Source organism: Herpailurus yagouaroundi, unplaced genomic scaffold (genome assembly GCF_014898765.1).
Source record: "Herpailurus yagouaroundi ecotype Mexico unplaced genomic scaffold, PumYag 181, whole genome shotgun sequence".
In the NCBI taxonomy this organism is placed as follows: Eukaryota; Metazoa; Chordata; class Mammalia; order Carnivora; family Felidae; genus Herpailurus; species Herpailurus yagouaroundi.
In genome coordinates this window covers 24,925,166-24,938,433 of record NW_024412412.1, presented here as the reverse complement: position 1 = coordinate 24,938,433, position 13,268 = coordinate 24,925,166, and the positions used below count along the sequence as shown (strand labels likewise).

The window sequence follows — 13,268 nt, the reverse complement described above, 5'->3', positions numbered from 1 at the left end:
TTTTCATTTCCCAGATGATGCTACTCTTCCTTCTTACCTGTCCTTAACATAGACCACTTTCTCCTGAAGGGTGACTAGAGGCGGCTTTGCTCTTTAAGGCTGCAACCCAGACAGGTTATAGAAGTTAAGCCATGGGAGGCTTGCCCTGTTCGGTTCTTAGGAGAGTAACTCCCAGGGAGGGACAAGGAGAGGAAAGGGGCATTCTGGTGAGGGGTTGCAGAGCATCTAAAAAATTTCGTTGCCAACTATATATGTGGTATTTCTTCTGAGTCAGAGAAAATAAGTTTGATTTTATACTTAATACCTATAAAAAGTCTCACAACCTTTTATTGCTTATTTACTTAAAATAACAAAGGATTATTTTTCTAAAGTCCCTTCTAACTCTAATGTCCTGTACTACATAGCCAGTGGCACAATTCTTGATTTACTCAAAACTGGTTGAGAGTGAAATAGGCTAATAGGTTTGTCTGTGGACACATGCTTCTCCACATTTCAGCCTCTTGAGATTCTGCCCTCCAGCCATATTGAATTTCTTTTTGTTTCTGTAATTGGCTGTGCTCTTTTATTCCAGACCTTCAAACAATATGTTTACTCTGCCTAAAAACTCATTCCCTACGTCTTTGCTTGGCTAATTACTACTGATTAAAATTCCTTCATTTGACATAGTTACTGGTGCCTTATACATACCAACTTCCTTCCAGGCTTTCCTTAAGTAAACTTTTTCTAGAAGTTTCCTGGCCCTTCTAACTAGTTAGATGCTTTTGCCGCATGCTCCCATAGCAACCTGTACTTCTATCATAGCCCTTAGAATACTTTATTGTCTGCCATTGCCAATTCCATTGTCTAATAGACTTGACTGTGAGCTTTAGTGGAAGCAGAGAATCATCTCCACCTATGTCTATGCCTGGGGCCCAACACAGTATTTGGCATCAAGCAGCTGATAAAAGATACACGTTGGGTGATTGCCAAAATAATTATCAGAGTTTTCAGTATACACATGCATGTAAATAGAAGTCCTTTAGAAGTAAAAAAAAAGAAAAAAAAAGAAAAGAAAAAAGAAGATTTAAATAAACTTGTTTGGTTTGAAATTCACTTACGCACCAAGTCCATTAGCCCATTTCAGTTTGCCGAATGCCACTAATATTTAGCTCACTGATAAAGCTCAGAAATGTAGAAAATGAGAAGTTTTGGGGTCCCCGGGTGGCTCAGTTGGTTAAGCGTTCAACTACAGCTCAGGTCATGATCTCGCAATTTGTTAGTTCAAGTACCACATCGAGCTCTGTGCTGACAACTTAGAGCCTGGAGCCTGGTTTGGATTCTCTGATTCCCTCTCTCTCTGCCCCTCCCCCACTTGTGCTCTGTCTCCCTCTGTCTCTCGAAAAAATAAACAAATGTTAAAATTTAAAAAATAAAAATAAAACTAAAGATAATGAGAGGTTTAAAATCAATGATTATTCTCATTTCAAAAGAAATAAGACATCATTGGAAGGGTTGCATTTACAATCATCACATAGCTGCATGATCAGTCAAAAATGTATTATTTTCAGAAGACTGAGGCTACCCGGTGTGGCTCTCCAGGTTGCTCTGTCCACCGATTTATGATTTTCTGCCGTATCTTTACAAAAATGGCAACTAATGGTGCTGTTCTGAAGAGACTGGAACAGAAGGGTGCAGAAGCAGATCAAATTATTGAATATTTAAAGCAGCAAGTTGCTCTTCTTAAGGAGAAAGCAATTTTGCAGGCAACTTTGAGAGAAGAAACTTCCAGTTGAAAATGCTAAATTAAAGAAAGAAATTGAAGAATTGAAACAAGAGCTAGTTCAGGCAGAAATTCAAAATGGAGTGAAACAAATACCATTCCCAACTGGTACTCTACTGCAAGCTAATTCCACGGTTTCTGAAAAAGTGATACAGTCTATACCAATAAGAACTGTATCTTCTGGTGACAAAGAACAGATAACAGGAGGAAGAGCGGAAGAAAAGATGAAAGAGAAAATTGAAATGAAAGAGAAAAAGGAGAAAAAACAATCAATAGCAGGAAGTGCTGACTCTAAGCCAATAGATGTTTCTCATCTGGATCTTGGAGTTGGTTGCATCATTACTGCCAGAAAACATCCTGATGCAGATTCTTTACATGTAGAAGAAGTAGATGTTGGAGAAACAGCCCCAAGAACAGTTGTCAGTGGCCTGGTGAATCATGTTCCTCTTGAACAGATGCAAAATAGGATGGTGATTTTACTTTGTAACCTGAAACCTGCAAAGATGGGGGGAGTAATATCTCAGGCAATGGTAATGTGTGCTAGTTCACCTGAGAAGGTTGAAATCTTGGCACCTCCTACTGGGTCTGTTCCTGGAGACAGAATTGTTTTTGATGCTTTTCCTGGAGAGCCTGACAAGGAGCTAAATCCTAAGAAGAAGATTTGGGAGCAGATCCAGCCAGATCTCTGCACTAATGATGAGTGTGTGGCTACATACAAAGGAGTTCCCTTTGGGGTGAAAGGGAGGGGAGTGTGTAGGGCTCCAACTATGACCAACAGTGGAATAAAATAAAATAAAATAAAATAAAATAAAATAAAATAAAATAAAATACTCATTTACTGAAATACATCGGAGAAAACTTTAATAACAAGAAAAAGAAATATATTTGTCAAAAAATATTATTTTCTAGTGTTTGAAGTTGCCATAAAGAACTAAAATTTCAAATGTTCTAAAACTTGCAATCACATTTTAAAAATAGGTTTTGATACCTTAACTGAAACTTAAAAAATAGGTCCCATAATAAATACCATTTGTTTGATATCTGTTCACTCGGCTTGGGAAACAATAACAAATTCCAGAGACTGGGTGGCTTAAACAATAGAAATGTGTTTCTCACTGTTCTGGAGGTTAGAAGTCCAAGATCAGGGTCTAGCAGATTTGATTCTAGTGAGGACTCTTTCTGGCTTGCAGATGGCCATGTTCTTGCTGGATCCTCACATGGCCTTTCCTCTGAGTACACATGAGGGGAGAGCAGGCTCACTGGTGTCTCTTATATGACCAGGGCTCACGATTCTGACTTCATTTCATTGTAATTGCTTCCTGACTCTAAATACAGTCACATCAGAGGTTAGAACTTCAATCCATGAATTTGGGGCAATCCAACTCTGTCTGTAGCTTTATCGTCCTAGAATAACATTTTAAGTAATTCAACTTGAAGTCCTGGAAAGTACTCTTTTTTGCACATATAACACAAAGTCATATTGATTCATTAAAAAAACAAAAAGTCTCCCCATCCCCTCTACTAAAGCACTGATAGGATGATGCAAGGGAGATTATTCTGGAGTTTGGAGTAATAGTCACTAACTTGGCATTATCTTTACAGGAACTGATTATTATCTGGCCAGATTTTCATACAAAGCATTTCCTCTTGAACTTTTAATGTAGTCTCATTTAGACTTGCAGACCTGGTCATGAACTCAGAAATAGTCCCATTCAGCTCTTCATCTTAAAGATGAAGAAATCTATTTCCAAACAGGCTGTGTTGTCCAAATTCTTTAGCAAGTTATTCAAAGCTTTTCATGATTTGTCTCAATTTACATTTTATCTAAATTGTCCTTCCTTCTCCCGCACTGTATGTTTTCACCATTCCAGATTACTTGGCAGTTACCCTTCAAGGTCCTGCTTGAAACCTCTCCAGATGCTTCTGCCTACATTCCCCAAACAAAACTGATTATCCATCTCTGTCTCTTCAGAGTTTTTCCAAATGCTTGTATGTCATTTATCAAACTATATCATCGTAACTTGTATTAACTTATTTTCTCTATTCAATTTGAGCTTCTTGAAGTCAGCAACTGGGCTGTATATGCACCAGTTCTAACCTATAGTACAGGGCTTAATAAATGATTTCCAAACTTTATTTCTGAAGGTCACATGGCTAATAAGTAGTACATCAATAATGGAAATTCTGACTTCCTGACCAGTGCTCTTTTTTTACTCCTAGGCTACATTTCACTTTTAGGACAGTGCTGTTAGAGTTCTAGAAGGTCTTTTGAGTCCAATTACTTCATAAGCGTAAGTCAAAGAAGCCTCAGAAAAGTTCTTCCCTGAGTCAGAGATTACATCCTACCTTACTGTCTGATGCCAAAGTGTTTCAAATATGCCATTCCAGAGAAAACTGTTATATTTCTTCTTAGGCAAATTTAACCCAACTATTCAGCACCAAAAGTCAAGTCTGACATGGACTATTACGACTCCAGCTTGCAGGGGAACTATGCAAGGCCTGAGTGTGGTCACACTGTAAGATGCCTTATAGAAAAGTCACTGATGCCTCAAAGAGATTAAAGGTCAATGAAGTTAAGCCTGGGGCAACTGTTCTCTGAACTCTGGCACATTCTTACTGGTTTTCTGCCATTTTATTGTGTTTGGCCTTTCCTTTATGGTTTAGCATGGATTGTGAAATTCTGAATAAAGTTACAAGAAGACAGGTTGTTTCTTCTTTTGTGAGTCCAATCATAATTCTTCAGGATTTTCTTTCTTGAGAATTGTAATAGTTGAGAGATTTTTGTGACAGATGAGTTGAATTCTTACGAAAATTGGGATGAATGAAAACACCTATTTTTTTCCAATGCTGTATGAGTTACCCTGGATTAAAAACATACTACAAATTTTGCAATACTCTGAAGATGTGAAGAATGCTTGGAAGAAATTAGAAGAGGACCACTGGATAATTAAAAAAAAATATGTACATTCCACTTAGGATATAAATTTTATTAAAATACCTGTATGTATCTTCTCATAAGTTAGGTATTACCTTGAAAGAGATAAGAACTTTCTGAAAAATCCCCAGATACATCTTTAAATTTTTTTAATGTTTATTCACTTTTGAGAGAGAGAGAGAGAGACAAAGCACTAGCAAGGGAGGGTTAGAGAGAGGGAGGCACAGAATCCGAAGCAGGCTCCAGGCTCTGGGCTGTCAGCATAGAGCCTGACACGGGGCTCAAACCCATGAACTATGAGATCATGACCTGAGCCAAAGTCAGAGGCTTAACTGACTGAGCCACCCAGGCACCCCCAACCCAGATAAAACTTTAAAGGCTAATGTTATTATAACATGTTGCTTTATAACAAACATTCTTCTATCCACTTTAAGTTTTTCTGGAACTCACAGCTGTAAGTCAGTAGACATGTAATACGCAGTTGTTTTTACTTATAAACAGTAAAATAACCTGAAGAACATTAAAACTCTAATCAGATTTTCATCTCAAAATATCAGTTTTATTTCCTCCAGATCAGTGAGATTGCAAAGTTTAAGTGCCATCTTGGTAGAAGGATGAGGGATGGACTTTGGTTTGCATTTAGTCCAAAGCCCTTGATTTCTCAGGTAAGTATTTTTTTTTGTTTGCTTAGCAGCATGGACTATTATTAATTTGCCTCCTATGTTTTCTCCTGGCCTAAAGTAGGTGAAAGAAAAGTAACAAGAGTTTCCTTTTCCTTTTAAAGAATAAACATTAAAATATTTTCCCATTTTATCCATTATAGTTTCTCCTTCCCAAAGAACCCAATCACAAAATAGGATTTTAATACCTTTAAAAGTACAACATACAATTCCTAAGGAAGGAGCCAATAACAATGCTCACAGACAAGGGAAATAAAAAAGTGAGTATTCCCTTTTATCTGAACTCAAGCCCCCAAAATGGTCATTTCTTTTTTCTTTTTTATCTTCTTTGCTTTCTCTATGTGCTCATTGCCAAAGTTATCCAAGTTAAGGTTATGCTCCCCTGCAAGTTTGTGGATGATAGTCCTCTGTAACATTATTTGAAAGATAATGCTTATTTTATCAGGCAAAAGGAAAACAGTTACAAATGATCTTTTTAAACAGTATTTGTTCTCTGGCCTCTCTGCCATCTCACAAAACCTGCCCCATAAGCTGATCCGGAATTCCTGGTAATTGAAATGGCTTATTTTGTATCCTCAACCCATCAATTTAGTTTTATTGGGTAATGTTACGCTCAGGTAATGCTATACAAATCTGGGCAAATGAGTTTTACTTCAAAGACTTGGGACTCAGATTATAAGTGAAAAGAGCCCAGTTCTGCTGGTGACGTGCACCTGCTGATCTGCCTGAAGTTGATGTGGATCTCGACTCTCCGAAGGGGTGGAGCATACTTTCAGCCACTGCAGCAAAACACAACTCATTCTAAATGAAGCATCGGAGAGGAGAGCTCAGCAAATCCAGTGATGCTGAAATTTGTCTGGAACAGCAATCCTGAAGTCGGCTTTGGGACATCCAATAGTGCCTTCAATTATGTAAGGAGTTTTGCAAAATTCTTTAAGAAGTCTCAAAATATAAATTAACTAGTTATTACCAAAAAATGATATAAAATAAATAGCAGCCGTGCCATGATTTCAGGAGAGAAGATGGACAGTGTCACAAGTTAAGCAATGAGATATGATTGTAACTTGTAACAAGTTGGAAGTTTAAGTTCTAAAGCACTACAATATATATCAGAACATATGTGAAGTTTAATGCCATTCAGGTTGTTAGGGAATGAATAAACAGAATGTCTGGGAAACTGGGGATGCCATTACACTTGATGTTGTTCTACACAGAAATGGAATGGGACAACTGCTAATTCAAAAACTTCATATAAAGAGCTACTGCATCAACGATTAAAAGTGCGTATGCCAGATTCTACCTTAGGGAATTTAGAAAACATTCTCCCCAGTTTCCCCCATTTCTTCCAAAACTGGGGAGAATGCTTTCTTTGCCTATCTCCACATGAGACAGACAACCTGGGTTCAAAAGAGCTGGCGTGCCTAGAGGAATTTATTTCATGTTTCTGAGTACTAGTTTCCTCTTCTGTGAGACGGGAATAATAACATCCACCTTGTTGGATTATTTTGAGAATTAAATGCACATAAAACACTCAGCTCAGAACCCTGCCCAGGGTGACTATTCAACTCAGGTTAGTTTACCTGACAGTGGGTTACAACCCTGTCTGTACATAAGAATCCTGGAAAAAATTTAAATCTACTGGTGTGAGGGCCCTGTCACAAACCAGTTAACATTAGAACCTGGGGTTAGGGACCACATGCTGGTCTTATGAAAACTCCCCAGGAGATTCTAATTGCAGGGAGAGTTGCAAACCATTAAGCTATCCAATTAGTCCACCAGTGATTCTTAACCTTGGCTGTGCATTGAAATCACCTGGGAACTTAAAAAAAATACCGATGCCTGGGTTTCTGCTTCTGATTTAATTGGTAAAAGGCTCAGTTTGGGAATTGGCAGTGTTCACAGTTCTCCAGTTAATTCCTTTTCTTTTTTTATCTCACTTTATTGAGATCTGACTGACATAGAAAAAGCTGTCCATATTTAAGATATACAACTTGATGAGTGTAGAGATAGGTATACACCATAAAATCACCACCACAGTCAAGGCCATAAACATACCCATCACCTCCAAAAGGTTTTTCCACCCCTTTTATTTAGTTAGTTTATTTTTCCTCAGTTAATCCTAATGTGTTCCAGATTGAAGGCCACATAGAATCAGGAGGATAACACTTGCTCTGTGCATTCTGGTTGCACAGTGTGATTTCTTATCTCTTATAAATAGCCTAATTTTTCTGATTATGCAGGAAATCCACATATTAAAAATTATTAAATGCTAAAAATAATGAAAAAATAAAAATTCAAAAAATCCATAATCTCACTGCCCAGATATAAACATCATCAACAATTTGGTTTGTTTCCTTCTTGTATGCACGGTTGGGCTCATGCTATATACAGTTATTATATTCTTCTTCTTTCTTACTTTACAACATGAAAGTATTTTAAATGAAATTTAATACACATTTCAGGTGTCATTTTAAAGAAGTGGCATATACATAAAAAATGTCCTTTACACATTTTTATGATTTGCATATTTCAAAGAAAGTTCCAGACAAAGTATCTAGGAACCTTTTTGGCAAACTTCCCCTACCAAAATCAAATATCTCTCCTGGTAGGGTAGGAAGGAATAGACTCAAGCTTCTTAATCAAGGCAGAACTCAAAGGACTGAGAACAGTACTGCCACCCAAATTATCCTGATCAATCACATTTATCAGTAATCTTCTATAAGGAAGCAATGGCAGATGTTGGGCACTGGGCCAGGTAATGATTTGATGACTAGGTTGAGCTAAGATAGATTTCCAATAGTCAAGAAGGAAGAAGGAGGAACAGAAAATGTCCTAAAACCAGGGAAATAAATCTAAGCTCAGAGCCATAGAGCCACTGACACAATAGATGCTAACCACTGCTGACTCTGAGAAATCAGCAGAACTTTCCAGTTTCCTGCCCCCAAAGAGGAAAGTATGAAAAGGTGGCTAAAGTCGAATCTGTTTACAGGGCAGAGATGAGTTAGCACATATTCAGTCTATGGGGTTAGATTGAAGACAAAATCTGCAGGGAAGGTGAACATGATGGTGTTAGAGAACATGCAGCCTAACCTGCAAGTTACTAACTTGCTGCAAGTCTACCAGTAAAATTGGAGGAAGAGCCTGTGCTTTGGGGCATTGTCAAGTCTGGCTTGTGAAAATGTCTTTGACATCCTCCAGAGCGGAGGCAAGCCAGCATGAAATGAGAAGACTTTGTCTTGGTGCAGCCAGGTTTCTGGGCACTTTGTAAAGCTGGGAGGCAAGTGCCTGATAATGTAATAATTTCAAAGATAAACGTGAAGTTAGAGGTAAATTCTGGTGTAGGCTAACCTTTCCTGGATGCATTAGCTCACATCCCGTCCACTTCTGAACACGGGCATCTATTTCCCGAAATCCACGATTAATTATCCATTATCTAGTATTGTTGCATAATTTTTGAATGTATGTTAGTCTTGTTACCAAAACAAAACTATAAACAAAAGGAGGCGTGGAAGAAGGAAAGGGAACTTACATTATGTTTAGAATAAAACTCACACTTAACATCGTCTGCAGGCCCTGCAGGTTCACGGTGCACCAGCCACATTGGCCCCTTCCTGTTCCTTAAGCATTCCACACTCTTTCCTGTCTCAGGGCCTTTGCCCCGGACAGTTCCTGTCTAGAATTCTCCTCTCCTGGCTCTTTTCCTCCACAGGGCTGGCTTCTTGCCATATTTTAAATGTTCCAGATTCCTAGAGAGGACTTTCTAGACTGTCCTATCATATCAAAAGATGTACTCCCTCAGATCTCTGTTTTCTCAATGATATACTCTCCTGTTTATTTCTTTACCACCATTCATTCACTCGTTATTCTGTACTTGTGCATATCTGTCACCTCTGTGCATGGTGTGGGCATACAATAGTTGTTCTCTACCATCGTGGAGCCCACACTTTAGTGGGGGACATAAACATTAATCATACAGTCACACAACTAATTGCAAAATCCTAAGTCTGTTAATAGCTACAAATGAGAGCCTGAGGAACTGACCTGCAAGTATTTCACTTGGGATTTCTTTCCAGTTTGTTCTCTATCTTCCACTTGAATATTTGCTCCCTGAGGGCAGAGGCTTTGCTTTGTGTCTGCATGACCAGACCAAGCATGATGTGGAGACTTAACAAATGTCATCGAATAAATGAATGCTAAGCACTCACATTTACTCTTTCTTGTAAACTTCACGGCAGCCATGAGAACTATGTACAGTTATCCCTATTTTATGAATTAACAGCACTGAAGCTCAGATAACAAACTGGTCCAAGGTCATAAAGCTGGTAGCAGGACTGAAATTGAACCTGGTTGTTATTCCAAGGCTTTCTATTACACAAAGGGCACAGAAACGGCAAAGAATAAATTACTGTAAACTGCTTTACTAAACTGTAGAACTAAACTCACTGGTTAAATCATTTTCACATGTTCTCCCCATACAATCAAAATAAACAAACACACACACAAAACCCACCCCGCTATCATGCAAAAGAATCCTATAACTTCATTTCCCAGTAGCATTGCAGGAACAACCAAATCTAAACTCGTCAAGTATGCTCAAGTATTTCTCAGTGTTTGGTGATTGCAAAACTGGATTTCATTTGGATCTCTTTAAATTTGGCACCAACATGAGAGCTTGAAAGATCAAGAACAAAGATGTATGCTTGTGTGTCATTTGCCTTTCTTGGCTGAAGAAAACCAGGTACAAAGGTACCTGCTCTCTTAACTCTTTCTGAACTCTAAGAAGTTCTCTGAAATTTGAAAAGAATTCCTACAGTGGTCTCTTTGTTACTTATGACTTGAGTGTCAGCAGGGAGGAATGTGTGTGTGTGTGTGTGTGTGTGTGTGTGTGTACACATGCACAGGTGTGTATCTTGCTCACATGTATGCTCTTGTATCTCTACTCCCTGCCCCCCTCCCCCATCCCCCCGGGGATATGTCCTTCTAGATCTTGGATAATACAGTGCTAGAGTCCAACTTTAGAGAAAAGGTGGGAGAGTGAGTGAAGCCAGGGAACAGGTAATAAGGTGGTTTCTGGTCCATAATCTCAGAGCACATACTGAACTTTGGATGGAGCAGCAGCCCATCAACTTTTTCTTCTGATTTGCTCTCCTGTTTGTTCCTCCTCACCGTCACACATTATTTTTAAGTTTCCAGGCCTCTGGGTAATCCAACTGTAGACCCCCTTTTGTTTGGTGGCCCTGAGTCCTGGCACATAAATCTCTTAAGCTCACATGGGTTGCCTTTTTGGAATAGGGATAGGTGCTTTTTAAATTTATCATATGCTAGAACTTCTTTCCAAACCTTTCAAAGGTGAACCAAAAGTAAACACCTGTATAAATAAAAACATGTATATTTTAAGGGACATTGTCTCATATCTTTAATTCAAAACAATATGAACTGTTGTCTAAGAAACTCCATTGTCTAAGGTACTTGCAAAATCTCCTCCTCATATGTAATGAGCCTCATATTTTGCCAAGGACTAAACTCTTGGTATGTTTGAGATTGCATGGTAAATCTGTGCCCAAAGACTTTCAACACTTTCTTTAACTAGGACAAAGGCCTTCCTGTTCGGATACTTAATTTACACTTAATCCAATCTGTATTCCATTAGTATCATCCTTAGTAATCCAATTCCATTTTTAATTTCCATTTCATAATCTCTATCCTATTACTAGCCTTTACGTAGGTCAAGAGAATGCCCTGTAGGGATACCTTCATTGACATAAATGGAGAGAAAACCGCCCTGAATTAAACTGATTACCTCTGTCCTTTGGAATAGAAGCATGCTAGACTGTAGAATGTAATCAGTCAAGTGCCCACATGGCTTGCTAATATCTAATGTTATGTATGAGGAACTGATCCATCCCCTTAAGTGGTTTGCTATCCTTCCTTGTGGGTGGAATCACTGGCCTCAGTTCACCTCGAGATACGATGATATTTCCAGGGTCCTCCGGAAGGTCAGATGATTCTGTGTCTTTACCCTGCTGTAGGTGTGACTGGCCCACAAACATAAGACACCTTTGAATACATCGAAGGAACTAATGCCAGATGCCTCAGGTGCCACAGATTTCTCTTTTGAGAGCCTTGGAGTCTGCCTTCCTCAATTAACCGCTTACAACACCTTCATTGTATACCACTGAGCAAGCACTTGTGAGACGGTGTTGCTTCTGGGTTTCCAGACATGTGTCATTTCCACTGCATATTTAGTAGCACATAACTGCCTGAAGTGGGGAGACCGGAATGTGAGGCATGTCTCACAGAGGAGTAGGGTTTTCATTTAAAAAAAAAAAATATCACTCAACTGCTAATGGAAACGTCAACCTCCCAGCCCTATTCTTAAAAATAAATAAATACAAGGAGTTCCCCATGTGAGAGGCACATTAGGGACGCAAGATATTCCTTTCCATGAAGTCACTCACAGCAGGCCTGTCTGGAAAAATGCTTTCATCTTCTGCAAAGGGAGGGGGGAAACGTATAGCAAGAAGGTTTAAAGACCAAGACTTTGAAATAGAGGCTGAAGTGGGAAAAGTGATCCTTAAGTAAGGTGAATTTAGGCCCAACCGGATTAATTTCTACACTTCAACGCATTGTGTGCTGCACAGAGACCAAAGAATTATGATCTGTAGAAGAGAAGCTAATGCTGTTCAAATTGGGTGTCCCACTGTCCTGGGGTTCCCATGGGGATCCAGGGGTGCAAGAGGGCAGCTGAGGTAGTAGGGTGCCCTATTGCTTCAGCCAGGATAGCTCTGATCTGCATCATGGATGTGGTTCTGCTTGAATTCATTTCACACACAGGTCATTGAGGCTCTACTATGGTGTGCCTGGCACTGTTCCAACTATGGTGACGTGGCAGCGATCAAGATAGACATGGCCTTGGCCTCATGGAGCCTGTGGTCTATGCAAGGTTCCTTGTAGACTGGTGGGAAGTGTGTGAGTGGGGAGTTTCTATCATTAAAACCCTGAATCGTGTCCCAACATGTTCATTTTAAGGATGAATAAACTGAGCCTCAGAGACGGTCTCACCACTAATTAACTGAAGAGTTGGTGATAGAATCCAGAGGCCTTGACTTATACTCCAGTGTTATTCCTCCCAAGTTCAAAGAGGAAGAGAAAATATTAAAAAAAATAAAAGAAATCTGCTCAGTCAGAGAGGATGTGAATTTTGTTCCTGAACTTGCCCTGACTCAGTCTTATCTCCCTTTGTATCCTTCTGAGTGCTCTCTCAAGATGCAGTCAGGGCGGTACACCCACCCATGCTTGGACATAAGGAAGATCATATGCATGGCCTGTCCCTTCCAGACCAATGTCTCTGTTTTCCTACTGATTGGAGGTCATCTGGCTGCAGGTTATCCCAGGGGAGCCCCCATCAGTCACTTCCATTCATGTGGCCCTACTGCACAGTCATCTCTGTGAATCTGCCGGGGCTCTCTTGCATTCTTGCTGCATTATGTCACTCCCTTCCTTCCTTTCCTGTATGCACAGGGAACACTTTCCCTTCAACCCCCATTCCTGCCTGCTCACTCTCTTAGCCACAGACTTTGCATCTGTCCCTTTTCCTCTCTATTTTCCCCTTGAAGGTATGTACTGTGTTTTATAATGCTGATAACTACATTACAGGTAGGAGAAAATTCAATTTATTCCTCTTTTGATTCTTCACTTTTGCCTTGTTCTCTCAATTCTCTGTTTAAGATCTCCCACCCTCTTCTAATCTGGGGTTCGACCTTAGTCCTGGTCACTCGCCCTGCCTGCTGTGTGTCCCTCCCCCTTCACAGCATCTGCAATCCCTTCTCCTTGCAAAGTTCTATCTGATCAAGCTTACATGAAGAAAGGCCACCTGCAACGTTTGCCTTTCAGG

The 13,268-nt window shown here is 39.5% G+C and overlaps 2 protein-coding genes across 8 annotated transcripts in view; one reads left to right on the top strand and one right to left on the bottom strand.

Moving 5' to 3' along the window:
- DLC1 (DLC1 Rho GTPase activating protein) overlaps positions 1–13,268 on the bottom strand; it is a 563,102-nt gene that overhangs the window by 259,987 nt on the left and 289,847 nt on the right. The gene's annotated exons all lie outside the window — the stretch shown is intronic.
- LOC121039753 (aminoacyl tRNA synthase complex-interacting multifunctional protein 1-like) lies at positions 1,363–2,623 on the top strand. The gene is given in 2 exon segments (XM_040490121.1): positions 1,363–1,750; positions 1,752–2,623. Coding segments are annotated over 2 exon segments (1,017 nt in total). The 5' UTR covers positions 1,363–1,532; the 3' UTR covers positions 2,551–2,623.